Source organism: Sphaerodactylus townsendi, linkage group LG12 (genome assembly GCF_021028975.2).
Source record: "Sphaerodactylus townsendi isolate TG3544 linkage group LG12, MPM_Stown_v2.3, whole genome shotgun sequence".
NCBI lineage: Eukaryota > Metazoa > Chordata > Lepidosauria > Squamata > Sphaerodactylidae > Sphaerodactylus > Sphaerodactylus townsendi.
The window spans coordinates 35,514,196-35,541,835 of record NC_059436.1 but is presented as its reverse complement, the minus strand read 5'-3'; the positions used below and the strand labels follow the sequence as shown (position 1 = coordinate 35,541,835).

The window sequence follows — 27,640 nt, the reverse complement described above, 5'->3', positions numbered from 1 at the left end:
ACTTGTTTGCATGTTACCTTTCATCCAGCCAATCGGTTTTATTTGTTATTAACTGAAGGTCATACAAAACGCTTGTCTCTCCCACCCCTCCCTCCTTCAAGGAGCTCAGAAGCGACGTTGAAACTCGCAACAAGACTGTAGGGTCGAGCTTTTATCCAGCGCAAGAGAAACAAAAGAAAGCGGCTTCACACATTGTGTAACTTACTTATAGAATTCACTACCTCAAGAGAAGAGGGCCACAAGCTGGCTTTTCTAACTAACAAAAAAGGATTAGATCAATGAATGGAGCAATGGCAATGGCCATTAGCTGTGATAAGTCAAATGGAACCTCATAGTTCAGAGGAAGTCTGCCTCGGAGGACAAGCTGCCAAGGCCAAATTGTGGGGGGGAAACTGTCCTCCACAAACTGCTCAGGAGTTTCACAAGAGGCCCCTGGTTTGCTACAGTTGGGAGCAGACTGGTGAATGAGATAAATACTACTTGAACTGGTCCAGTTGTCAGCCCTTATGCCTACATTAAGGGTCAGCAACTGGCACCCCAGAAGCATTTCCAGTTCTGCCTTGGCCTGCCATTTGCCAACTAAACAATGTAAGTGTGGTGGGGACAATGGGAGCCTTTTGATTTATTGGTATCTTGTAGATTTGATGATTATGTGTTTGCTCACACCCTCAGTCACCATTCCAAAGGGGTCCACTGGCAGCATTAAGATACAGAGAAGACAGACAATAATCAGTGGAGAGCTCACAGATGGTCCCCCTTAAACAAGCAGCAGGCTTGGCTTATTGATTTATTTTTATTGTTCAAGAGATTGGGGAGGTTTCTTGGCGATGTCACAGAGCGGGCCGCTAGTCAGTGCCTTGCACTGCTGGCCTCTGCTTAAAAGCTGCAGAAGCGTTTTTTTCCCCCTTCCAGAGCTCAACAGTGGGCATGAAAAAGTACATCTGGAGTGAATACAGTGAGGGTGTGCCCAGAGCAGCCTCACTGCTTTGCATTTGCTCTGCCTGTCTCTTCCCTGATTTGCCGTTTGTCTGCTGGGGAATACTCAAAGCAAAAACACACATGAAATGTGATCTTAGGCAAGGTACACAGGAACACTCCCAAAATGTTTTGTTATCTTTTATTTCACTCAGTTTCTTTCACAGAAGGAGGACTGTCATGGGTATCTGGGGTCATAGATGATGTTGGATGAGTTTTCTCTGTCCCTTTCATCTTCTGTGGTGAGGTTGAGCGACTGCGACGCTCTGAACTGAATCATTGTTATGAGAGCAAGTTCCTCGGGGTCCAGATTCTTCAGGCTGGCCTCTGGATGGCAAGGAATAGAAAAACAATGAGAGGATTTGCAGGTTGCCTGTCTATTCATTTCAAAATTCGGATGGTCAGCTTGCCTGTGTTGTGGCATTTCCATTTGGAGGAGGGGGGTGGTTTCCACTGATCCCCTCTACTACCTACCCTATGCTGTTCTTGAAGAAGGGGGAGGAGGGAAAGGAGGAGGGGGAGGAGGAAGAGTAGTTTGGATTTATATCTCTCTTTTCTCTCCTCTAAGGAGACTCAAAGGGACTTACAATCTGCCCCCCCCCCCCACCAACAACAAACACCCTATGAGGTGGGTGGGGCTGAGAGAGCTCCAAAGAACTATGACTAGCTCAAGGTCACTCAGCTGGCATGTGTTGGAGTGAACAAGCTAATCTGGTTCACCAGATAAGCCTTTACAGCTCAAGTGGGTCTATTAAGGGTCTGGTGATCTCCCAGAAGCAAATGGGGGAGGTACAGTGGGCTACAACAGAAGGGGAAACTTTTGATCTGCAAACTCCATGGATAGTTGGACATAGACCAAGGTCTGCTGTGTGAGGTGAGTGAACAAGAGCCGGTGCAAGGGCCTTGTGTACTAGGATAACGTGCAGCATTTCACTGCTAAAAGAAGAAAAAACTGCACAGCAAGACTGCCCAAGGGCACATGGCAAGACATTGCATGTGGGCAGAAAAGAGTGATGTGGCAGGGGTACCAATACAATTGCATCGGTCAACAGGTGAGTGAGATGGGAAATCTAAAAGCAGCTCAGCTTGTACTTGAGTGACAAACTGCTCAAACCAGAAGACTTTATAGGATCTGGGCAAACCATATTGGCACCTTATATCACTTTATGCCTGCTGAGCTGGAAGCTGTAATGGCACCCCCCAGCCATCTGCAGAAGTGCTGCTAGAGCAAGCTATCTGTGTCTAGCTACAAGGATTCCTGGTTTGAGACCTTCAGCGCTTTATCCAAATCATCAGGATTGTATATATCCTCTCCCCCTTGACCCACCTTCACTGCTGCAACTGTAAAACATAAACTGGGAAAGGACTGGAACCACATAAGCACACCTTGCCATAGTGTTTGCTTCTGTGCAAAAGTAGGTGTAAGCACCTGCAAGATTGGGCTGATCAGCTCCTCCACCTGACAAAGTTCCCTTCCCAGGCTGATCCCAGAAGATCCTAGGCAGCCACTGGACATTTTACTACTTGCATCCATTTAGATCAAACTGAAATTAGTAGTCGAATTACAAATACATATATTTCCTGCTTAACTGGCCAGCTCAGGGCTAAAATTCTTGAAAGGTCTGTTTGCAAGATTTCAGAGCAGAGCTATTCAGTGGATAAGGCTTAAACTACTTCTTTAAATGCCAAGAAGCTAAGGTTTTTTTAAACAACTCTATACTGACTGGGTAACTTGAGTTCTGCAAAGTTTATTTAATCAGCTTGTAGAGAAGTGGCAATCCAGCACAACATTTTATTGTGATCTGCAAAGTTTATCATGTAACATGCCAGGTTACTGGGACATGGTTTTTAAGAGCCTCGCTATTTAAGGAACAAGAAAATCAAGCTCAGAGAGCAAACAGAGAAGGCAGGGAGCAGGAATCCACCCGTATGCTCTCAGTCCAATTTACTTATGGGAGGTTAACTGCTCACCTGTGCAGGCAGGCAAACAGAGCGAGCAATTTTTCCAGGTTGTCATACGGCGGCAGTCATCCACACAGCTCTGTACTAGGATGCCACAAACTGCATCAAGAAATACCACACAATCACTTATCTGCAGCCTGAAGGCCTCAACATTTCCCATTTAAGTTTGCCTCACTCTCTGCCTATAATCACTAGGCCCGCAGAGGTCTGCAACCTGTGGCTCTCCAGATGTTCATGGACTACAATTCCCATCAGCCCCTGCCAGCATGGCCAATTCCCATCAGCCCCTGCCAGCATGGCCAATAGTCCTGCACTAGGGCATTCCTGAACAGCTGTAAATTGGTGTAAGTATACCCCTCACTCCAGGGAAAATGGGGTTGCACTTACCAGTAATGTTGTTCATCAACTGGTCTATGCGGACAAGCATGAGTGTGCACATGCAATGCAGGCCTGCTTGGAGGTTTGGTCTAGAAAGTTCTAGAAAGTTGTCTAGAAAGTTTAGAACTTTTGTCTAAAGTTCTTCTAGACAAAATAATTTTGTCTAGAAGAACTTTAGACAAAAAAGTCTAGCGATTTTTAAAGTGCACAGAGAACACTCCTCCCCTATTTGGCTGGCTTTTCCAACCTCAATTCCTATGCTTTTTAATGCATTATGTAAATAACCAAAGAATTTCAAGACAAATGACTAGGGGAGGCACAGTGTTCCTTCCTTGCTGCCATGGAGCCTAGAGCAATGTAAGCACCAAAAGCAGCCCACGGCAGGGGGAAAAGAGAGGGGGGGGGGGTGCCTGCTTAGAAGACCACTTGATTACAGTTAAGATACAGCCCCATTCTCATCATTGTGGCTTCTGTACGGTTCCACATGGGAAAATAGGGAGTTCACCTGATAGAATGGAGGAGGGTGCAGGCCATCTAGTGGAATAACAACTAAATCGCTGCAGTCTCACTCCTGGAATTGAAGACTATTGAATAGTGATTCACAAAGGTCATGTGACCCAGCAGCAGCTTTGCAGACATCAGTGATGGAGACTTTACCAAGGAGGTCAGCAGAAGATGCTGATGCCCTGATGGAGTGAGAGTTTACAGGAAAAGGGCAAAGAGTCCTGACTCCTGGATCTGGTACACGTTTTATGGCAGACACCGCCCACCATGATATTGGCTGAGCTGAAGGGACCCTACCAAGCAATTGTTGATCTTTGTGGAATTCCTGTGTTCTTTGTAAGTAAAATAGGGAAGCCCATCCAATAGGAACATCCAATGAATGGAAGGCACACTTCCCATCAGTAGATGGGGAGATGGGAGGGGGGAAATGTCAGGAAAGGCAATCACACCACCTTAGGAAAGAATGCTAGACTTGGCCTAGCTGCCATCTTGTCAGTGTGGAATTTAACTCAAGTAAAGTCAGACTTTGCTCACTCTTTAGCTGACACTAGAGCCACTAGAAAGGCCATCTTAAAAGAAACAAAGAGAAATCACACATAATCATGGCCTCAAAAGGTTTTTGGATTAATGCCAATAGCACTAAAGATAAGTTCCACTGAGGGATCGATGGGGAACTGGGAGAATACAAATTATACAGTCCCTTAAGAAAATACTTAACGTAGCCCAGGAGGCACAACAAATAACTTTTGGAACTGAGGTTCTACAAAGTACAGCTAAAGGGATCTCTGAAATTCATAGCAAACCTCATCTAATTGTTTCTCCCAGGATACTTTGGCCCCTTCCGCACATGCAGAATAATGCACATTCAATCCACTTTCACAATTGTTTGAAAGTGGATGTTGCTATTTTGCACAGTAAAATTCAGCTTCCAAGTGCACTGAAAGTGGATTGAAAGTGCAGTATTTTGCATGTGCGGAAGGGGCCTTTGAGGGAGACTGAAACCCCTGTAAAACATATAAACTGGTATAATGTGGATATGCCCTCTAGGTGAGTGAAAAGTAAAAATCCTTTAGGTAAGCTAGAGGCAATCCTTTAGGCAAGCTAGAGAAAATATCTAGCTAGCTCAATGGACAAGGTTTTGGTGGGACTTGGATGTGCCAATTTAACAATTGATCTTCTTCCCCCCAGAAGAAATGGCAGATTTTGAGAGTAGATTCTATATCATCACACCCTTGCTGAGTCCCCTCCCCAAGCTCCACCCCCAAATTTCCAGAAATTTCCTGACAGTTATCAATTCTATGAGTTGTGCACAGAGGTTTCTGCTTGAAAGAGCCACAGAAGCACCCCCAAATCTGACACAGATGCATGCTTCTTGTTACAGCTATTATGCCTTGGCTGGCACAACTTGCAGCCCATCATACACGCATACATTGCAGTCCTGGACTGGCAGCAAAACCAGGAAGTTTACTGAGTTCCTGATGGGCTGCAAAATAGACTCCAATACTGTGGTGCTGATGCCCCCTCCCCCAAACCAGCCTGCCTTCCATCTGCTTGCTGTCTTTCTCTTTCCCCTTCTTGCCTTCTTTGGCTGTTGTCTGGAATCTGCCACTGCAATCGCAAGCTGGACGTTGGGGATGCATTAAAGCCTTCTGGCAGTGTGGGCCACTAAAGCCTTTTGCACAAACTGCGAGAAGATGGAGGAAGAGAACAAGTTTGTGAACCTTCAGAGCACCCGCATAAGAAGAAACAACATTACCTCTTGTTTTCCACACCACAATTTCTGGAGCTAGCTAGCCTGGTTGTAGCTACCAATAGAATGCTCACAAATAGCAGCCATCTTGATCTATTCTAACATGGCTTACAGTCCATCGGGAGAAGTTCAGGGCAGCCAATAAGGTTTAAGGGGGTCTTACAAGGTAGCAGAGAAAAGCAACAAAAATTAATCATTTGCTGCATCTTTTTATGCTGCCCAACAAAATAAGTGGTGTTGTCAACTTTTTTTTACAAGCTCCTCTGCATTTAGCAGCAGTTTGGCAGACAGAAATCCAGCAAATGAATTTTTCACCAGTGACTGGTGTAGTGCAGGAGGAAACTTTGTTTCCTTAATTTATGGAAGCCTGCAGAATTAAGAGTAGCTCTACTAAAAAGGTGGGATCTTTAGTTTCAGGTGTGTCGTTCCAGATTTGAAGAAGTTTGGTTCTAGTCTTCATGGGAGTTGGCACCTGGCTAATTCAAAATGTCTGGGATTAGTGTACTGTTATTCGTTGGTGAAAAGAATGCACTTTGAACATATTTGGGCACTCTTTATTACTACTTCATGAATCCCAGGACAGGGTCAAATTGGAATTTTATCCCAGTGGTGCCTTTCTCTCAAATGAAGGCAGCAACCTTCCCCTCTATCACCCTGCTAGTCTCCAGCAGCCTTTATGCAGAAATATTTCACCACTTCAAATGGAATCTACATCGAACCATCATGGTTAGTAGCTGTGCACACTCAAGAAAAAGGAGAGACTGCCCATTCATCTCTCCTTCATTCCCCCAAATCTACATACTGGACAAGGTGTAGAGAGTTGAGCCTGGTTTGGAGATAATATCCTCCATCGAGCTGATCAAATAGAATCCTTTGTCTGTCTGGAGGACAGCAACACACACGCTGCGTTCCAGCAGGCACTCCTGTTTTGCCTGTTCCAGGTTCTCCATGGATGGGTACAGTAAATCCAGGTCACCTGCCGCTCCACGGCCAGACTGCTTATCAAACCAGTCTGTGGCTAGGAAAGACAAAACCACAGGAGAACACTATAAAAGCATCACAACAGCCAGTTCAAGTTACATGGGTTTAACCTGCTTTCTGGGCTGCTAATAGTTAAAGTCAATTCCTTTACCCACCTCTCAGACCCATCTGCATGCCTAGCAACCAACTCACTTATGGAGAGCAGGGAAGAGCTACCCTGTTAAATTTAGCAACAGTCAAAAATGGAAGTGGGCATAATGGAAGCAAGAGACAGCAGGAATAATTAATCCATACGCTTCCACACCATTTGGAGGAAGGAGGCATTTTTCTAGTTAGTACTAACAACAATAACAGTAATGTTACTTATTATTCATTTTAAATATTTATATCCTAACTTATCTCCTTTCACTCAAGGGGGCTAACCATGCAGCTGTAAATTGCAAGAATGCTAACGAGCACAGAATATCAAGCTGTTCTTTTACTGATCTGATACCGCCTGGGTCTGAGAAAAGGTTCTTGGTTTTCTCCAAGAGATTTTTTCCTCTCTGGATTTCATAGCATGCCTTCAGAATTTTTACTGACATGGCCAAAATGAAAAAAAAATCACCCCTTTCTGATTCAAATCAATTTTTTTTCTTGCAAGCATAGGACAAAGTATTCCCATCCATTCTGAAACTCATATTTTGACTGGTTGAACCCAGTGGAATTCTTGCACAGTCCCAACAATGCCTTCTGCCCTCTGAATGAGGCACACAGTCTAGAAAACTGGTGCAAACCATCCTGGGCTGTTGCTTATCTAGCTGCCTCCTGGTCAGATGGAAGTGAAAAGGTCTCTTAGACTCATTCCGCACATGCAGAATAATGCACTTTCAAACTGCTTTCAGTGCTCTTTGAAGCTGTGCGGAATGGCAAAATCCACTTGCAAACCATTGTGAAAGTGGTTTGAAAACGCATTATTTTGCTTGTGCGGAAGGGGCCCTAGTCTACCTTGACAACCAGCTTTTATGGGGACTGGTCTAGGACCTTCCATCAACCGTCATAAATATGAGATGCAATACAGTCCTTACTGGGTCTTAGCTTCACCCAAGCAAGGAACCCTATTAAGACTGAATCTGGCTCCTAGATGGAAACCCTATTGCTCACTAGTTAGCCCACAACTGGCAAAATGGTGTCAGAATATGCCCCAAGAGTCAAACAACAATATGTCTTCTTGGAACCTGGGCTTTTCACTGCTCTGTTACAGATGCTGTGATGCAGAAGTTGATAGGGAAATGGGCTATGGATAAAGCAAGGGTTCCTCACATGGCAGCAGGTTCAGCCACTCATCCACTCATGAACAACTGAGGCACTTACTTTCACTACATTTGCAGAGGAAAGGTTTTTTCTCCTTGCAACTGGCATCAATTAGAAATCCGGTCCCTGTGTCAAACCACACACAATCCTTCAGGCCACCATCTGCCATGTCATCATGCAAGTACCTTTTTCACCACAACAGGAAAAAGGAAGGAGGGACATCTGTAATCCAAGGTTGGAAAGGAGAGCCACAACATATATAGCAACACCCCTTAGTGGAGAGGAGGAGGAGGAGGAGGAGGAGGGGGGGGGAGTTTGGATTTATATCCCACCTTTCTCTCCTGTAAGGAAACTCAAAGTGGCTTACAAGCTCCTTTCCCTTCCTCTCCCCACAGAATACACTGCAAGTCTTTGTGGTCAGTGTGCTGGTGTGCAAGAATCCAATATGCATGCAACATACTCAAATATTTGTTGCAGATAAATGTCTCCTTTTCTGTCATACCTCTTTATCACACTGTTCCAGTCACTAAATCACGGCCAAACTACACATTTGTGTTTTTAAAGAGTTGGATCTGGGTTCCTTGACTCAGCTTAGGTTTCCCACAGCCACACACCCCTTGAGAGAGATAGTTTTTAAAAAATAAAGAAGAGCTCAAAGCATGCTCAAAACATCAGCACAGGGGAAGAAGAGTTCCTGCTGTATGGAAACAATGCTTGGGGGAGGAATTATTTCCTCATTTTTACTGTTCCACATGGAGTATTCTGTGCATGTTGAACAGAACTTCAGGAAATAACTGCCCTCCAAAGCTGTTTCAGGGTGGGGGAAAAGCCTGAAGAAAGGCACCCCCCACCCTGCAGCTGTGTTCTGAGCTCTTTTTTAAAAGCCATTTCCTGCAGCTGCAGTGGGAACACAACTCTTTAAAAACACAAACATGTTGTTTAGCCCTCATTCTGACTCTGTTCCTGGGCATGCTAAGCATTAAGTCAATGCTTGGAATCCGAGTACCCAGCCATAAAGGCTGACTGTTGTACCTCTGCATAATTTGCTGTTCTACACTTGTTTCCTTTCAATCCGTTCCTGCTGGGAGCAGATGGTTCTGTCCTGTTTCTGAATCATGTGCAACCAAATAATTCCACCATGAAAATCCAGGAGAATTATTAGCCCTTAAAGGAGGTTGCCTGTTACATCTCTGCATGAATGCCAGTTTCATTCCAATCAGGAAATGTGCCCTAGAACAATGCCTCATGAAAAAATATAAAGTCAATTCTTACTTTGTCATACTTTCAAAAAAAATTGTAAAAACAAAGCAAGCCTCCAATTTTAATTGAAAGGGAGAAAACTATCAAAAGATTAAGGAAGGCTGCTTTAGATTATTACACTCTGTATGTCAGGACTAGTCCTTTTCTAATTTTTTTGTGTGACGTGTTTATTTTTAGTGCTACACAAAGAAATTATCATCATTTGCTCAGGAGTTCACTCTACTTAATCAGGAAACTTATAACGTGCAATGCAGGCCTGATTACCAGAATTGCAGCATTCTGTCAGGATGAGGCAACAGTATTTGGTGTTAGTTACTTGAGTTTCACAGTTAGTTATTCCTAAATGAGGCAGTCTTCCATCTTCTCCCCACACAAAGGGCTGACAGAAGCAGGAAAGGAAAAGGAGGGTTGGAACCCAAGGTTTGAGATCATCATAAACTGCAGTTTGTTTGTGACATTTGAATGCAGTATTAGCTATTTGGATGCTCACATTGCCAGTGGTTGGTTAAGGGGTTCCTGCGTTGTCCATCGAAAGACAGATTCATCCTTCAGATCATTCAAGCCCGTCCAGAAAGATCCCTCAAAGTTTGAACTGATCCATTCCTGGAACAACATTAGAATTTCACCCTTTGTGTAAAATAAAGTAGGGCTGCATTTACTGCAGCTTTTAAAGTTTGTCAACCCCTGCATGTGGCCTACAGATCTCCTGGAATTACATCTGATCTCCAGACTACTGATATCAGTTCCTCGGATAAAAAATGACTCCTTTGGAAGGTGGCCTCTATGCATACAGCTAGGCAGCCAACAGCCTGTTGCCCCACAACCAATTCCCCTGGGTCAGAAGTCACTAGAAATTCCAAGATGCCTAGCTCTTCATTCTGCAGACTCTCGACACCTGAGATCATACCTTCTCCTGAAGTGAGGTCAGGTACAGCAGTTCTGTCTTTCGGAACCTCTGACAGACTTGTAGTGCCTCATGCCACCCACTGACCAAGGAAGAATCCCAGAAATAGCAACTGTCATTCCAGGATCTCCATCCAGGCTCTGTAGGACAGGAACTCTGGGGTGCTGTGCCAGAGAGAAAACTGACATTTTTTTCATTGACCAGAAAGAACATGAAACAAAATTACTTGGGGAGACACCAAGTCAGCTTTTTTTTTTTTTGGCTTCCTAATTCTCCAAATCCATTTTGAGCTAATCCAGAAATCATGCACCAAAAGACCCATTTCATAACTCCTTGCTGATAGATTTCCTGGCCAGAAATGCTTCCTGTTGACCTCACCAGTTGCAGCTGCATGGGGAGATCTGCTGGACTCAGACTGTGGTGTTTCTTCCCCCTGAAACCACAGAAACAGCACTTACCCACAGCTGCTTTGCAGATCCACGGCTTCAGTTCTGAGCAAGAGGACACAGCCAAATTTTGCTCCCCCTGCGGCCCAATTCCAAGACAGCCACCAGAAATAAGCTGCACATCAGTCAGCCTAATGGGGGAAGCAAAAGAAGGTTGCACATGGTTTGGGATGAGAAGGAACTAATATTTGCTTGGCAGGTGCCATAGAATCAAACCTTCAGTTCTGGACATAGAGAGGAAGGCAAGGGATTCCGAAATTGAGAGCGGGGAGGGGATCAAGAGGAAGCACTGAGTCTTGCAAATTCTTAACTGACACCTGGATTTGCTTGCTGCCCCACCATCTTTGCGGACAGTAAGTGCTTTTTATGATGATGCAAAAGAAGAATTTCAAGTGGGACAAACATCGAAGTTCTTTGAGGGAATACCTGAATAAGCTAACCAAGAAAAAGAGCACTGTGTCAGGAGGGGCCATAGCTCAGTGGTAGAAACTTACATTTTGTACACAGAGGGTTTCAAATGAATCTAGTTAAAGGACCTGGTTGGTAGACCTGGTACAGAGCTCTTCCTGAGGCTCTGGAGAGCTTCTGTCAGTCAGGTTGCTAAACAGACCAGTTGTCTGGTTCAGGCAAAGCTGTCTCATGTTCTCTGGAGAAATACTTCAGGTTCCACTGCACAGAAAACAACCTGCCTGTCTCCCTTGTCTTTGAAGGCCAACAATGGTGTCTGTCCACAACTGAAGACAGCTACATAACACAAAAGTATACCTACCAGGAAGGAGATAAATCAGCATCCTGGCCCTCGGCCCATGTCCATGTCCCATCTTTGTCCGCATCATTCAGCCCTATCCAGCTCTCCTTCTGCACCATGTTCATTATCCAGCCCTGCAGGGAAGGAAAGAAGCTTACATGACTGAGATGTAAAGAACACCGATAATTTGCAGCCCAGACAGGGGAAGCTGCAGTTACTGTCCAGCACGTGGGGGAATAGGAGAAGCATACGATGTGCCTTAAATTTTTTGGTCATTTAGTTCAATATTGCCCCCTCTGACTGGCAGCTTCTCTGCAGGGGAATCCAATGACTGCCACCACCCGCCTCCATCTTCATGCCTTTTCCTTGGCACTGGTGAGAGTCAGCAAGCCCACATGCTTGCCATGTGCGTCACAAGCTGCTTTGGCCCCCTGCCAGCTTTCGCTACTGTGTTCTTCCACATAATAGCAGTGTCCATCCCAGAACCACCAGCCAGGATTGTGAGGACATCTTGAGTTCACCAGGCCTGAGAAAGCAATATGAAAGGAAGGGTAGGGGAACAGATTCAGTCCTGCAGGTCCAACGGTTTTTATTTTACTCTTCTGGCCCCTCTCTCACACAAAATCTCTAGGCCAAGGGTGGTTAACTTGCAGCCCATGGGTGGGATCCAGCTCCCTTCTAAAGCCCCTTTAAGTAACTTCCAGGTAGGTTCCTGCCCATCCATCCATCCATCCATCCATCCATCCATCCATCCATCCATCCATCCATCCATCCATCCATCCATCCATCCATCCATCCATCCATCCATCCATCCATCCATCCATCCATCCATCCATCCATCCAGAGGTGGGATCCAGCAGGTTCTCACAGGTTCCCGAGAGTAGGTTACTAATTATTTGTGTGTGCCGAGAGGGGGTTACTAATGGGTGATTTTGCCACGTGATTTTTGCCTTCGTTACGCCCCTCCTCTCAGCAGTAGCGCGCATAACTGGAAGCAGTCTAGCAGGAGGTGCACCGGCATGAGTGGCAGCCTGAGCCTGCGTGCATTCGTTTCCCGCCCAAGGACCGGCGCAGTGGCTGCGTCCTTGCCACAGCCCCGCCCAGGAATGCCCTGCCCCTGGAATGCCCGGCCACGCCCCATCGTGCCCCGCCCAGCCCCATTGGCGCTACGCCACAGTTTGAATCCCACCACCATGGGAACCTGTTCCTAACATTTTTGGATCCCACCACTGCATCCCTCCCTCCCTCCCTCCCTCCCTCCCTCCCTCCCTCCCTCCCTTCCTTCCTTCCTCCTTCCTTCCTTCCTTCCTTCCTGGCCACCCTTTCCCTTGTGGGTTACAATATATAAAATCAGAATTAAAACCATTAAATTATAAAAAAAACATTTCCCAACTGCATTAGGATCTGCATGGCTCTGGTCTCATGAGACAGAGTGTTCCACCAGGCAGGGGCCAGGGCTGAAAAAGCCCTGGCCCTGGTCAACATTTGCCAGATCTCTTTTGGGTGAGGGACTACCAGCAAGTTATTGTTTGCTGAATGTAATCCCCGTTGGTGGACATGTGGGGAGAGGCTGTCTCGTAGATAAGATGGCCTCAGACTGTTTAGGGCTTTAAAGGTAAGCGCCAAAACCTTGAATCTGGATTTGCTAAAACATTTTCCTTAGTTCCACTAGGAAAGAATCAGTGAATCTTTGTGATTCTTTCATAATGAGTGTAATGGTATTGCTACATGAGATACATTCTGAAAAGAAAATGGCCTTTCAGGCGCATTGTTCCTGAAGTGTTTATTTAAAACATTTCCATGCCACCTTCTAACCTAAACAGGGTCCCTCAGTCACCACAAACAACATCTTTTTACCAGCCAAGTCTTTGTACTCCTCTTACTTCAAGAAGATGTCAACTTCACTACACAGCTATGTCATCCATGAGACACCCACATGCTTCAGCCCCTCAGCTAAAGTCTGGAGAATTCAGTGGCCCACTGAGACTATTTAAATCAACCACTCTTGCTATAAACAAAGGCCGATCCACACTGAAGCTTGCATGAATGTGGGAATAAGTCTTGGGACAGCCTCATCCCTTTACCTAGTTCCTGTCTCTCCATCCCAATCTATGTCTCCCCACACCCCCTATTTTCATCAGAGTTGCACCCAGGCCTATTGGCAGTGACTTCATGGGGCCTTTCTTTGATGTTGCTTGTGCTCCAACAGTTGCCACCCAAGAGCACAAGCTCCTTACCATGAAGACAAGAGGGGCTGAACTGACGTGTGCAACTCAGAAGGCCGTCACATTGACCTGTCAAGGGGTTATGGGTCCGTCCGCTCAAGCAAATAGGAGGGCAACGTTTCTGGCATTTGTCTCCACAGAAGCCAGCAGAGCAGGCTGTAAACACAGAAACATATTGGGGGCTTGGAGCTGCCTCTTTTGCCGTACACTATCATTTGAAGAGTCATATACATACAATGCACACCATAAAAGGGGGTGGGGTAGGGGGAGAAAAGAAGGAAGGAAATGTTGGGAACGAAGGAAAGTCCCACAGTCTGCAGATTGCTGAAGTCTTGGAGAACTTGAAATGTTTTTTATCCACACATATATTACCAATAATTTCTACAGAGCTGTCATTTTTCAAAGTTCTTCACACGCCCATTATCCTGTCGGAATCCTCACAACAGCTCTGTAAGCAGAGTTGCCAGCCTCGAAGGGACAGCTGGAGATCTCCTGCTATTAAAACATTTTTCCAGGCCACAGAGATCAGTTCACCAGGAGGAAGTGATTGCTTTGGAAGGTCAGCTCGCACAAACTCCACCCTCATCAAGTTTCATCCACTAAATCTCCAGGTATTTCCCAACCCAGACCTGGCAAACCCTATCTGTAAAACAGGCCAGTATTATTACCCCACACTGCAGATATTGTGGGGGGGAGGGGGGAGTGGCTGAACTAAGACTACCTGGTGAGTTCTGAGACGCTTCTTGATGCAAGCTCGTCTAAATGTCCTCCCCTCTGCAGTTCACTGTGTGCAGGTCCCATTACGAGCAAGAACTTGCCAATGTTCGGCCAACCAAGTAGAAACAACTGCTCATATACTCTTGTATTGTTCTCGCCACACAGAACTCAGGAGTCTCTACATTGAACCTCACTTTAATTCGTGTCTTGCCACTTCTGACCGAGCTACGTCTGCTTTTGAATGACTGCTGCACTAAAAGAACTGCAGGCGTAGCAAAGTTTTTGGCAACAGCTTTATCAACAACTGTACACTCATGTTGATCACCTAATAACCTTTTATTGTTGTCAATGTTAGTCTGATTGTTGTTTTATCCTATACCTAATAAAGGGAATGAATGAACGAACGAACGAACAAACGAACCTACGAACCTGGTGAGTTCATCGCAGAGATGAGATTTGGACTTAGGATCTCTCAGGTCAATTTTTTCAGCCACAATGCTGCATCAATTCCCATTTAATGACAGACAATGCATGATGTAGACCATTTCAACACAGGTTATCTGCCCCAAGTTCAATGCTGTTGGAATGTGGGTTTTTCCCCTGCTTCCCCACAGTATTGTGGTGCACTTGTGCACCATCAAGGGTTTTCATTTGTTTTTCCCCCCAATCTTATTCAAACTTGCTTTGTGCTGAACTTTAGTAAAAGATGACAGTAAAGTCTGGATGGCTGCTGTTGGTGGGAAATTTTTGATTTTCCTGCCCATATAGCAGCCATTCCCCCTGATTCTGTCCACTCACCCTGCTATTAGTGGGCTTTGTTGTTGTTTTTTAAATGATCCCACAATATCATCACAGTGATAATACTGTTGTAATGGTAAGTTGCAAGAATTCTCCACTGAATTCTCTCTCTAATTCCTTCCCTGAAGGCACATCTTCACAATGGAAGGGACTGGAGACTTATTTTCCTACACCCCTCTTCATTTCAGTGGCTGTGGGAGTGGAGACAATCACATCTGTTATGTGACAGCCTTGCAATGGCTGTTATGTTTAGTTCTGCCTTCACTGTTGACAATAATTTGAGCACTTTTGATCCCCATAGTGTGGGTTTCATCTTCATCACTGGCACTTCTAGGAAAAGAGCCCCAAAGCTCTGGGATAACTTTGAATATAAGAAGAAATGAGACAACCACCAACCTTTCTTGTGCCCCCTGGCCCCCCTGCTCCTACCCCAAAGAGTCACTGACCTGACTTTACATAGAGGATGGCACCTGAGCCAGGGGAGTCAACCAGCACTGTCCCTGCCACCAAGTAGTAGGCACCATGCAAGCTCAGCACCCCAGTGCAGCGCTCCTTCTGCAAGTAGCAGGCGTCTTTAGCTTCCTGCAGGGATGCACGCCTCTGTGGTGAAGGAGCATCCTGGAGGGAAATGAGCAGCTTCTCCTTGAATGATGGTAGCTCCACATCTGCAAGTGGTGACACTGTCAGAAAAACAAACAATCCCCCCAAAACAAAGCAACAGAAATCTGCCCGATTTTATAGAAAGTGCCAAAAATACAATTTGGGCACAGAAATCTAATGGACCACTTCCAGGAATGCCACAAGATCACGGGGCCATCTCACTTCTCCAGAATGACACAAAGTGTCATTGTCCGCCGGACTTACAATGTGAGGGCTGAATTAGATGTAACACTTTTCACATGTTCTCTGCAGGGACTGGCAGCCATATACCAGCTGCTAGTCCCGGCGGAGAACACCATCTAAATGCAGAGTCCTGATTCTGCAACACAGGAGGAGAGGCTCCTGCCTCTCCTGGGTGCCATTTTCCTGACCCAAAACTTCACTAAGAAGGGCATTATTTATCACAGCTGCAAGTGCCAGATCAGTAGAGGGGCAATATGCAAATAACATTCGTCTAATTTTTCAAGTTAAGAAAACAGTAGAGGGAGCAGCAGAAGCTTCTCCTGCCCCCGTGCTGTGATGGGGGGAAGGAATAGTTAGCCTAACTAAAGTAACAGAACCTAAGCTTAAAGCAAAACCCAATGTGTGGTTACAATTCCAACCATAGTCCAACCCATGGCCTTCTTCAGGGTGTTCACCACAGAGACCAGAAGGTCATAAGAACATAAGAACATAAGAACAAGCCAGCTGGATCAGACCAAAGTCCATCTAGTCCAGCTCTCTGCTACTCGCAGTGGCCCACCAGGTGCCTTTGGGAGCTCACATGTAGGATAGGTAGTGCATAGCTACCAGTCCCCAGAAAACACATGGCAAATGTCACATCTAGATTTACCTAAAACAGAATTGTTCAGTAGGATATTTTAATGTAAGGATATTTTAATGAAGGGAATAGGTTCACAGTATCTGTGAAATTTTAGGAAGTTTTCATTGCTTATCGTAAATATTATACTTTTTCTATTGCACTGTTCTCTCATTTTATCATCCAGCTTCTTGTTGTGTGTATGATGCGCCTCTTCTTGCATTGTTTTTAATTGTGTAATCTGCAGAGTCTAGGTGAGAAAGGCAAACTACAAATGGATGAATGAATGCGTGAATAAATAAATTAGCTATGACAGTCATGCATCCTCCATGCATGGGAAAAAGCAAATGATAGTGAGGTCTATTTTTAGCTGAAACAAAATCCTTGGGTGAGGGGAGCTAAACTCTCCCTATGCTTGACTTCATAAGAATTTGCCTCCCAGTCTGGTTCATTTTCAGAATCAGAGACAGGCTGAGGAGAAAAACACTTAAAGTGCCAGAGTACAGTGACGTGAGGCTGCTCTCCATAGTGAGTTTCACTTTCAATTCAAATCAAGCCCACCTACTTCAATCAACAGAAAATAGGACAGGTGGATAGTATCATGTGGATCCTCCTGCCTCATCTATGGCCCCTTCCGCACATGCAGAATAATGCACTTTCAATCCACTTTCACAATTGTTTGCAATTCCGCACAGCTGCAAAGTGCGCTGAAAGTGGATTGAAAGTGCATTATTCTGCATGTGCGGAAGGGGCTAGCTTGACCCTCAAATTGAAGAGAACCTCTACCCACACTATTCAACGGTTGATCATTGTCAGTTTTTTAAAAAAGAAGAGGAACCTTTGCAATGCAGATGAGCACACTGTCTACTGCAGTGATAGAGTCATATCTTAAAGCAATTATATTAAAAAGCCTTGTGTTCAAAGACCCATGTCAGCCATTATCCCTCCATCCACAGTTTGCTACTTGCATCTTTTAAGAAATGAAGCTTTGGGAAAAGCCCCATTCTCCAAGTACAGCAGTTCTTACCTTCAGGCCGCTGGCAAGCCCAAAGGAAATCTTCTGTCTCGAGGCCTCTTCTTTCAGGTCCAGAAAAGCCCATTGGGACCTGAAGAAAACAACAATGACTTGCTTCGTATATAACGAAATGCAGTGTATTTTGAAACACTTCAAACGCATCTGTGTTTTTAATTAGTATACCCTTCCCTGTTCTACTACAATACCCATTAAAAGAGAAACAAAGTCGCTGCAAAATTTGAGGGTCAAGCTAGCCCCTTCCGCACATGCAGAATAAACATTAACAGCAAACTAAAATGATAAAACTTGAACCTGCATGTAAACTCGGCAAAACGGCGACAAAAATTAATCAGATGAAAATCAGATTCAATAGCAAAACTCTGCAATGTTAAAAACTAGTTAAAAACAGAAATGCAGCATAAAGAGGGAGAAAGCAAATATGCAGCACTAAAGTTCTCCAAAATTCAGGGATTCTGTAGAGCCAAAATGTTTGCACCATCCCTTAGAAGGCCAGCAGTGAGGGGACTGACTGGCCACCAAAACCCATCCCCCCACTCCACAAGCCACTCCCCTAACCCTTTAACAGGGCTTCTCACCACATGCAGGGGATGTCTGGCCCTCCATACTTCAGCTCCCAGGAATCTTTTGCAGATAGAATCAGCTTCTTCTTGACTTCTGTAGCACTCCAATGACACACAAAATCCATGTTCATATACCCAATTGTCAAAGGGCAAACACTTCAGAGAAGTATATACACCTGCAGAAAGGGGATCGGCCATTACCAGACAAGAATTTGTGCGCATTAAAATTATTTATAAATCACTGTCATCCTAAAACTCTGACTTGCAGTACAAAACATACTATACAATGTATCATTAGGGTTGCCCAAGTTATGCTTGGTTTCATGGGACAAGTGTGTCTTGCTTTCCTTCCTAAAAACTGAGAAAGCAGGAATTTTTTTAGGCATGTTGTTCCAATAAAGTTCAGCTGATTGAAAATACCCAGGCTCAAGCAATGACAGAAAGAGCCATTGTATGAGGAACCAACCAGGCTGAATGGAAATGACACAAGGACCAGGAGAAGGCATGTGGAATGATACGTGGGTGGTGAGGTGGTCTAAAGGAAGTGGGGTGTTAATGGCCTTGCGGTGGGTACCCATATTTATTATTATTTTATTATGTTGTGTTTCATGTATTTCCAGCTGCTTTTGCTTAGTTATTTACCTTGAGTCTGCAGAGGGAAGGTGGGATTTAAAAAATTTTAAAGGAAAAGTTGTGAAACCTGATAAATAGGCTCTGAACAACATACAAAACACATCTTAACTATACCCAAGTGTAGGCAACAAACTGGAACAATTGAATCAGACATATGTCGATGAGATAGAGCTTAGCTGAAATAAATGAGTCAGTTTTTTAAAAGGAGTGCATCAAAGAGACAAACAAAAAAAGTCCCACAGATAAAAAGCATGAACAGAAAAAGCACAAGACATGAAACAGAGGGGGGGAAATGACGGGGTTAAGCAAGCCCCAAAGAACCAGAAGAAAGCAACCACTTCAAGAGGAAGAATAGAGAAGTCAGAGATGAAAGACAAACAGGAGCCGGAGCAGAATGTATTTAAAGTGAAGTAAGGGAATGTTAAGCAGAATCCAGAGAGAGAAAAGCTGATCAGAAGAAATCAAAGGGATAGAAATGTGATCATATTTAGGTGAGAGTCAACAGATCATATTTAGGTGAGAGTCAACAGTCTTGTTTATTTAAATTACAGTATTTTGGAAATTTCTGAAAATGTCTTTGCTTCCCTTTGAGGAGAAAAGTGGCATGGAAATGCTCTAATTAAAAATGAATAATAAATACATGCCTCTGAGTGTATGCAGAGTGCCACTGCATTATTTACTGAGTAAATAATTACTCAGGGGGCTGGGGGTAGGGAGCTTCCTGGCAAGCATGGGCTCTGATGCCGCACCTCCAAGCCTTGCCTCCTATCTCTACCCCTACAGGGAGGTTGGCTGCGGTGTGTCTTGTGTTCAAGTTCCAAGAAGAAATGCACAACTACTTCTCCCAGGAAAAGAAGCCCAAAAACTCCATCAGCACTCCTTCCTCCAGTAGCTCATGCAATGACCCTGGGGTTGTAGGTTAAACTAGTGGGATAGAAGGGCAGCCATCCAAGCCTTCAAATGGTTTCTACAAACACATTTCGGAGATGCTTTACAAAAAGGTAGAAGAAAACTTTTGAAGCCAGCCACGGAGATACTAGAAAATAGTTTGGGACCAAACATTATCATTGTAACGGCTTCCATCCAAAGTGAAACAAAACTCTATGAAAATGCCAGACAATGGCTTGAAGACATAGTGATGCCATTACCAGACTATCAACCAGCTTACAGCCATTGGAGCCGACCTCAGCCATTCTGGTACAAAGCAGCTATCTTAGAAGGCAAAAATCCACCTTCTTCTGAGAGAGATGGAAAAAACATAGCAGAAGCTGTTGCCTAGTTGTTGAAATCAGCAAGATAGCAGTCAAGGTCTCTGTGACACGAAGAAGGGTCCATAACAGATGGAAACAGATTTATGGTCTATCATTGTGTGCTCATGATGTTCCCTAGTATTACAAGTGGAGCTGACCCAAACGAGGAAATGGATGATGAAGCCTTTCTTTTCAATTCAACTGGGTTGGAGAATGTCCATGGGTGTGGGGAGTTTCCTCTTCAACAGGTTGTAAATAGAAGTGTCAGGCAAGCAATTTTGTGTGTTTACCAAACTTGGGTTCATCTACCTCAGGGGTCTGCAACCTGTGGCTCTCCAGATGTTCATGAACTACAATTCCCATCAGCCCCTGCCAGCATGGCCAATTGACCATGCTGACTGGGGCTGATGGGAATTGTAGTTCATGAACATCTGGAGAGCCGTTTGTTGCTCCTCTTACAGCATCAGCAACACATGGCTCTTCACCTTCTCCCTGCAGCAGCCTGCCACTGTTTGCCTTCCTATGAAAGCAAGTGGCTATGGCCAATTCTACCTACCTGTATCAGCCTGCACCCTCTCAATGTTGGCAGCAGTAAGGTTTGCCAAGGGGATCAAATATTTATGAAATTTCTATCTTTCACTGGCTCATTATCCATTCTTCTTCACCTTCTGGTTACTTATCCCATTTAGTTGGGTTGAGTTTTCATCCCCTCGTTTTCGCCTTGCTCGTTTCTGCTAAGGGAATTGCTAGCTGCTCCCAGTCTGGGCCAAACCACATATGACACTGTCCTTGTGTTCACCACTTGGAAGCACTGTCACGTTAAAGCCTAAAAGGGTGATTTACAAATGCCACAACAGTAGCACTTTAAAATGTCAGTGGTCTCTCTGCAGCAGACATGAGGACATTGTCATGTGTAGTGAGCATCTGAGAAAGCAAGCAGCAGTTGCAGCTAAACAGTGCCACTGCTACTCACACAGCTAACCAAATGGGCAAGGCCCAAGGATGCTAAGCAGTGGCCCTGCTTGCTCACTTGTCTTCTTAGAGCCAGTCTCTTTAAGGGACTACTCTGGATACTCCTGCAGCTGCTCAGAGAAACAGTTCAGGTGAACAAGGCTTCTAATATCAGCAGAGACGCATGCACACAGCCCCTTGCTCTTTGCAGGAAGGACAGACACCAGGGAGCAACAGAGCTGATGGCCTCTCACCAAGGCTCTGTGTTAAAGCCCTTGCAATTTGCTTCCCTACATACCAAGTGCTTCCCTGTAGTACAGGAAACCATCACACAGGCCCGTCAATGGATTACAGCTCACACCAGGTTCACAGTGGGGACACGTGGATTGGCAGTCTTGTCCAGAATAGCCATAGAAGCATTTGGATTTAACATGTGCATTAAAGCAGCCAGTGGGTCTCGCAGGTCCTCCTCTCCAGCTGTAGCCAAGCTGCTTTGTCCCCATACTCAAGGAAAGATGGCCAGTCATGCGTAAGCTGACCACAATGTTGCAGGCTCTGCCCAGACTGGAACACTGCTGCTTGGCGGTTGACAGCAAGGAAAAAGTCACATCAGCAGTCCAGGCACCGTAGAAAGATTTCCCTGGGAATGTCACGTATGAATCTGGAAGAAAATTGGAACAAGGTAGAACGGGAACATTTCAAGAATCCCCATCCACAAGTCCCCTTCTGGAGTGAAGCTAAAGACTCAGCCATGCTGGATGCAGATATCCTGCCAGCTTTAAGACCCATCAGAGGGACAACCTGCACCTACTCCAGCACCAAGCAAATGAGCCAGGAAGCCCCAAAGTAGATGATGCCCATTCTTCTCACCGCTCTGACATGGCATCTGACATATCCAGCGGTGAGGTCTCTGGCACGATTCAGCCTTCAGAAAGCCAGATGTCAGTGCAATCATGCAGCTCACCATGTTAGAGGCACCCTGATAGAAAATGAATCTGGCTCCAAAGAGCAGAGTGGATGTCAGCAAGGAGGAGAGAAAGCAGAAGGAAGGTGGGCCTGCCAACATTCATACTTTTGAGACACTCTGTTTTATGACTGATCACCCTCCCCCGGTTCTGAAACTTCATCTCCTGCGTATTGTTGAAGGCTTTCACGGCCAGATTCAACTGGTTGTGGTGGGTTTCCTGGGTTGTGTGGCCGTGGTCTGGTAGATCTTGTTCCTAACGTTTCGCCTGCATCTGTGGCTGGCATCTTCTGAGGTGTATCTGTGACAATGTGTAGCAGACTTCCTTCTGTGATACACCTCTGAAGATGCCAGCCATGGATGCAGGTGAAACGTTAGGAACAAGATCTACCAGACCACAGCCCAGAAAACCCACAACAACCACTTCACCTCCTGCCTTTACTTAAATCTTGCTCAGTCCTTGTTAAGGTTGCTTATGCAACAATCTTACTATAAAGGAAACATTCCAAGAACTTCTCATAGGAGCATAAGACAGTGTCTCTGAATACTAAATGGCCTTGAAGGAACTGAATTGCTAAATCAGAATTCGTTACAAGACCTCCACTCCTTTGCCAGTTGTTTAAAATAAACCTTTCTATGCAAGACCTCAGCTCCCTTTGCTAGCAAAGCAAGCAGGAGATGCTTAGCTTTACCTGTTAAGATACTGACACAGTATCTGACACAGGATTTCAGAAGACCTCCCTTCCCCTAATTGTGGTCACTTGTCTGCCCTTCATTATGTGTCCCTTGAAGTCTCTGGAAGTTGGGCACTGTCCCTTTTCTATCCAAGAGCCCATTTCTAACTTATTTTAAATGAGATTAAGGCAGGGTCGATAGAATAACAAACCATCTTTCCCACCCTCACCCCAGTCCTAGTATCATAATGTGTGCCCTGCCACATGGCTACATCTCTTTATCCATGATAAACGAACCATACATCACATTACTGCTGCATCATGCAAAGGACAAAATACAGCTCGGGCACTCTTTGAATCTCTTTTTTAGACAACAGAAGCTGACCCTGCTATGGTCCAATTCTCCTTACAAGCAGGCAGGTAGTGTCTCTCATTAGCCATGATTTTAAAACAGAACAGTTTTATGAGAGCAGCAGAGCCAAACCACAGTACATAAGTTGGAAGATGTCAGATCAAATCTAGCACCCTGAGAGGTGCAGTTATGCTTACACACACACCGTTACCAATCTGGAGACCAAAAAAAAATGTGGAAAAAAATGGCCTCTGGCAATGAAACTTCCAACAAGATACTTGCCAAACCACTATCCATTCTTTCGTTTTCAAAGAAGCCTCCAAGGGAAACTAGTTGCCTGCAAGGGATATTGGGGACCTCATTTGCAACACCAGCAAGGTTGGACCCCTGTCAGCAAGGGGAGAACTACACAAAAGTCTTTTTGTCCAAGCTCCATACTTTTTTTGCTCAAAAGAGGCTGCTTTTTGGACAATGTCAGCATGGAAAATTTGTTCTACATGGCTAGTGTCATTTCTAATTAAAATAAATAAGTAAATTGGCACTTGGATGCTAATCCAGGCAAATCCAGTGCACACACAATGACGGCCATAAATGGCTAAAAGATTGAGCTATGAATAGGGAACTCCTTAGGTCAAATCTCCTCTGCAACTCAAGAGGCTGGAAAAATGAGGATAATAGTTCTGACCCAATTTATATGGCTGTTGTAAGAGTTCTGTCAAACTAGTGTTTTTGAAGCACTAAGAAACCTATAGAATGCTACTGTTAAAACACCTCTTTTGAAATTCAGTGAGACTTACTGCCAAATAGGTCTACAGAAAAGAAGAAGAGGAGGAGGAGGAGTTTGGATTCATAACCAACCTTTCTCTTTTGTAAGGAGCATCAAACCCCTTTCCCTCCTTTCCCTGCAACAGATACTTTGAGGTAGGTGGGGCTGAGAGAGTGAACTGTGACTGGCTCAGGGTCACCTAGCAGGCATCATGTGTAGCAGGGAAATAAATCTAGATTCCGGGGCCGGAATCAGCAAGTGAGGTGCGGGGACCAGGCTTCCCGGAGGTGCCCACTACAATGTGGTGTGTGCCCTAGGGGCATTACATTACATATATATTATTGTCCCTGCTGCTTAACATCTACATGCACCCCTTCTTTGCTCAGTTGGTGCGGAGTTTTGGGGCCGATTTGTCACCAGCACGCCTGATGACACTCAGCCTGGCCTCTGCTGGATGGAGGGGGAGCAGCCGCCTCCACAGCACTGTTTGGAGGCGTGTAGCTGCTGGTTGTGGGCCAGAGCAGGCTGCAACCCAACCCCAAGGACGTGACCTCGGCTTGGCTGCAGCGAGGGAGGGAACTTCTCTCCAACCGCCGGGTATGGGAGTGGGGCCACATTGGTTCGACCCTCCGTTCAGAGCCTGGGGTCCACTCTGATTCAACTTTTCAATGGGAGATCCAGGTGGCTCCATACAAATTCGGTTGCTCTTTTTTCCATTCTCCTTCCTCAGGCTCAAGCGAGATTGGCTCCCTTCCTCTCTCCATAGAGAGCTTTGATCTAGCCTCGTGATCCATGCAACGGTCATCTCCGACTTGACTATTATTGTAACTCGGCTTCTGGCCTTTCCGCTTGATCCGGGCTATATTAAAACTGGTTCACCATGCAGCAGCACGCCTAAGCTTACGTGGCAGTACCTCTCGAGCACATTCAACCCAGTGCTGCGCAGCTGCATTGGCTTCCAGTAGAGTTCCTGGATCATCTTTCAAGGTGCTGAGTATGGACCTTTAAGGCTATTCACGCGGCTTGGGGACTAACGTATTCTCTAGGACCGTGATCACCCCATAAGTCTCCTAGCGCCTCTCTTCGCTCTCAGCGGAGGCCAACCTGCCATTGGTGGTCCCTGGCCCCTCGGGTAATGCTGACTGGCCTGCCACGGCCAGACTTGCATCCTTGGCAGCCCGGCTCCCTGCCTCCAACGCCTCCTCCAGCTGTCTGGGATTCTGTGGGACTTTTGGAGAGTTCCTATGGGGCCTGTGCTACACAGAGATGTCTCACGGGCCTCTCTTGGAGGATCCCAGCCTTCGGCTGAGGCCTCCGCTTTTGGCTCTATCACACTCTAGCCTCCCACTATACCACTTTGAGACTTCATCATGCCCTCTCCACCATGTGGGTGGGAGGGTTTTGCCTATTGATGCTGGACTTCACACTGCAGCCCTGAACCTTAACTTAAACCTAGATTTGGGTTTTAAATTGTAAAATGTATTGTGAGTTTTACTGCCAGAAGTTTCTAAATGGCTATTCAATACATTGTTTTTAAATGTTGTACATTCAATCTAGAAATATCCCCTAGGGATGGGGCGGTATAAAAATCGAACAAAATAAATAAATAAATAAATAAATAAATAAGAGTCTGCTGCTCATGTGGAGGAGAAGAAAATCAAAACCAGTTTCTCCAGGAGCCAGCATGGTGTAGTGGTTAAGAGAAGGTGCACTCTAATCTGGAGAACTGGGTTTGATTCCCCGCTCTGCCACTTGAGCTATGGAGACTTATCTGGGGAACTAGATTAGCCTACGCACTCCAACACACGCCAGCTGGGTGACAGTCACAATTGGGCTAGTCACAGTTCTTTGGAGCTCTCTCAGCCCCACCCACCTCCCAGGGTGTTTGTTGGGGGGTGGGGAGGGAAAGGAGATTGTAAGCCCCTTTGAGTCTCCTTAAAGGAGAGAAAGGGGGATATAAATCCAAACTCCTCCTCTTCCTCTTCCTCCTCTTCTTCTTCTAGTCCACTACTCTTGATCACTTCACCATGCTGGCAGCTTTCTCACATCAAGGGCACTGACAAACCCAATAAGGCTAGAAGTTCAAATTGCATCAGATCCCCTCGCAAAGCTTACTCTTGCACTGTCTTCATATCCTTCCCCCAAGTTTCCTTGTGACACACAAGCAGAGTCAAACATACTGTCAGGAAAATTCCTACCGCTTCAAAGCCTTGTTTAAGGGTGTTCCATTGGCCCAGATCAGTGAGCCTTCAACACTTCTCTGGAGACCAGACCAGACACTCACAGAAAGCTCATTCTTCAGCCAAGCCTGGAGAGAAACACAAGGCAGTCTGTGCTGCAGGCTCACTAAGGCAGATACAGAAAACAAACAAACAGAAAAAAAGCAAATTCTGAAAAGTCACTAGAGGGCAACAAAGATATTTTGGGTACAACATGATAGTAGGTGGTACAACATGTGGCACTTTGGAGAGTAGGGTTAAAATGCTACATTTACATTCCCCTTAGGTTATCCAGTTAGAGGGGGAACTATTTCATATTTCAGCAAAGCAAAATGAGCAGGCAGGATTCAACCAAATTCCTTGTTAAAAAAAACCCCTCCCTCCCTCCCTCCCTCCCTCCCTCCCTCCCTCCCTCCCTTCCTTCCTTCCTTCCTTCCTTCCTTCCTTCCTTCCTTCCTTCCTTCCTTCCTTCCTTCCTTCCTTCCTTCCTATGAATGCAAAGACATTGGGATGAATAACCTCTAATAGGCACTTTTTTGTTAAGTATGTATAGATAACTAAATTGGGTTTATTATTATAGCGAAAAGGCTATCTTTGTTTAGGTATTGACTCTTCTGTACTGATTCTTCAACACATACACACACACCCTAGACAAGCACTACAATTCTCCTCCCAAAATTTCTGGCTATGATGCCATGTAAGTTGCCAACTCTAGAACCTGCTTTTTGCTTCCAGGTCAGAGGCCCCTTCTGCACATGCAGAATAATGCACTTTCAATTCACTTTCACAATTGTTTGCAAGTGGATTTTGCTATTTCGCACAGTAAAATCCAGCTGCAAAGTACACTGAATGGATTGAAAGTGCATTATTCTGCATGTGCGGAAGGGGCCAGAGTGCTGCTGCTAGATCCTACCAATGAGAACTGGAATAAAATTCTGACCAAGGAAGACGCTCACCCGGTTCTCCAGGCTGTTCAGCATTACCAAGCTCCCATCAAGGAATCTCTGGCAAAATTTCAAAGCCTGATGCCACGCAAGGGCCACATTCAGCACAAAAAAGAAGCACTTATCCTTTCTGGATCGCCATCCCTGGGACTGAGGGCAGTGCACATCTGGTGAGAGAACAGCAGGCAGGCACAGTGTTGTGAAACCAAACGTAGGACATTATTTATCTATGGGTTTCCCAGCACCCAGGCTAGTCCCTTGGCACAGCAACCCAAGCAGATACCTGGGGCAACAATATTGTTAGTGAAATCAAATAGAGCAGTGTACGAGCTAAAAACTATACAGCAGTATCCTCTATGGCATTGGAAGGGACTATGGGGTGCATCTTTTGGATCACATGATGCAGCCATATTTGCAAGGGCTCAGTCCTAGGAATCATCTCCATATGTTAGGGCTTGCGAGGACTTGGATACAAAACAATTGTGACAAAACCTGAGAAAAAATGCAAGGAAGGTATGACCCAGAACATGAATCTACATTGTACAGATTCCTGCTCAAGTTTGCTTATTGTTTGTCGAGTGCTGTTTTTTCCCAGGTTTTGGCACTAGTCAGGAATTAGTTTGCCTGGAGGATCAATAAGTAATGAGTCAGGTGCTAACATCAGTGCCACAACTCCCCTGATCCTCAGTTACATCCTCCCAGCAAGATACCTTTTTTACAAAGGTCAGTACCCTTGTTCTGTCATGTGACAGAAAAATGTTGTAAGTAAACATTTTAGCTAGTTAATTTATCACTCAGCAAATTCGTATAAAACAAATACTATGAAGCCTAAAGCATTTTTGGTTCTAGATGATGTGCATGTATGTTGCAGATGGCACCAGCATGAAAGAG

At 45.2% G+C, this 27,640-nt stretch overlaps 1 protein-coding gene across 1 annotated transcript; it reads right to left on the bottom strand.

Annotated features, from left to right (window-relative positions):
• Positions 1 to 1,120: 1,120 nt before the first annotated feature.
• On the bottom strand, positions 1,121 to 24,565 carry LOC125441526. Its single transcript, XM_048512135.1, has 15 exons — positions 24,491 to 24,565; positions 23,099 to 23,207; positions 21,336 to 21,491; positions 15,388 to 15,621; positions 13,439 to 13,582; positions 11,561 to 11,727; positions 11,223 to 11,335; positions 10,466 to 10,584; positions 10,011 to 10,171; positions 9,594 to 9,706; positions 7,904 to 8,028; positions 6,372 to 6,587; positions 5,399 to 5,503; positions 2,947 to 3,036; positions 1,121 to 1,302 (listed from the first exon to the last, which is right to left on the bottom strand). The coding sequence occupies exons 1-15, from the start codon at positions 24,563 to 24,565 to the stop codon at positions 1,154 to 1,156; spliced, it is 2,076 nt and encodes a 691-aa protein (XP_048368092.1). The 3' UTR covers positions 1,121 to 1,153.
• Positions 24,566 to 27,640: the final 3,075 nt, after the last annotated feature.

Bases quoted from the DNA above. Each gene is read 5' to 3' on its own strand.
- LOC125441526 (XM_048512135.1), bottom strand. From the start codon at position 24,565: ATGATCCAGGAACTCTACTGGAAGCCAATGCAGCTGCGCAGCACTGGG. The intron at 9,707-10,010 runs GTATGATCTCAG...ATGTTGTTCCAG, and splicing joins TGACCTCACTTCAGGAGAAG to GAATGGATCAGTTCAAACTT. The intron at 3,037-5,398 runs GCAAGAAGGGGA...TTCTTGATGCAG, and splicing joins CCAGACAACAGCCAAAGAAG to TTTGTGGCATCCTAGTACAG.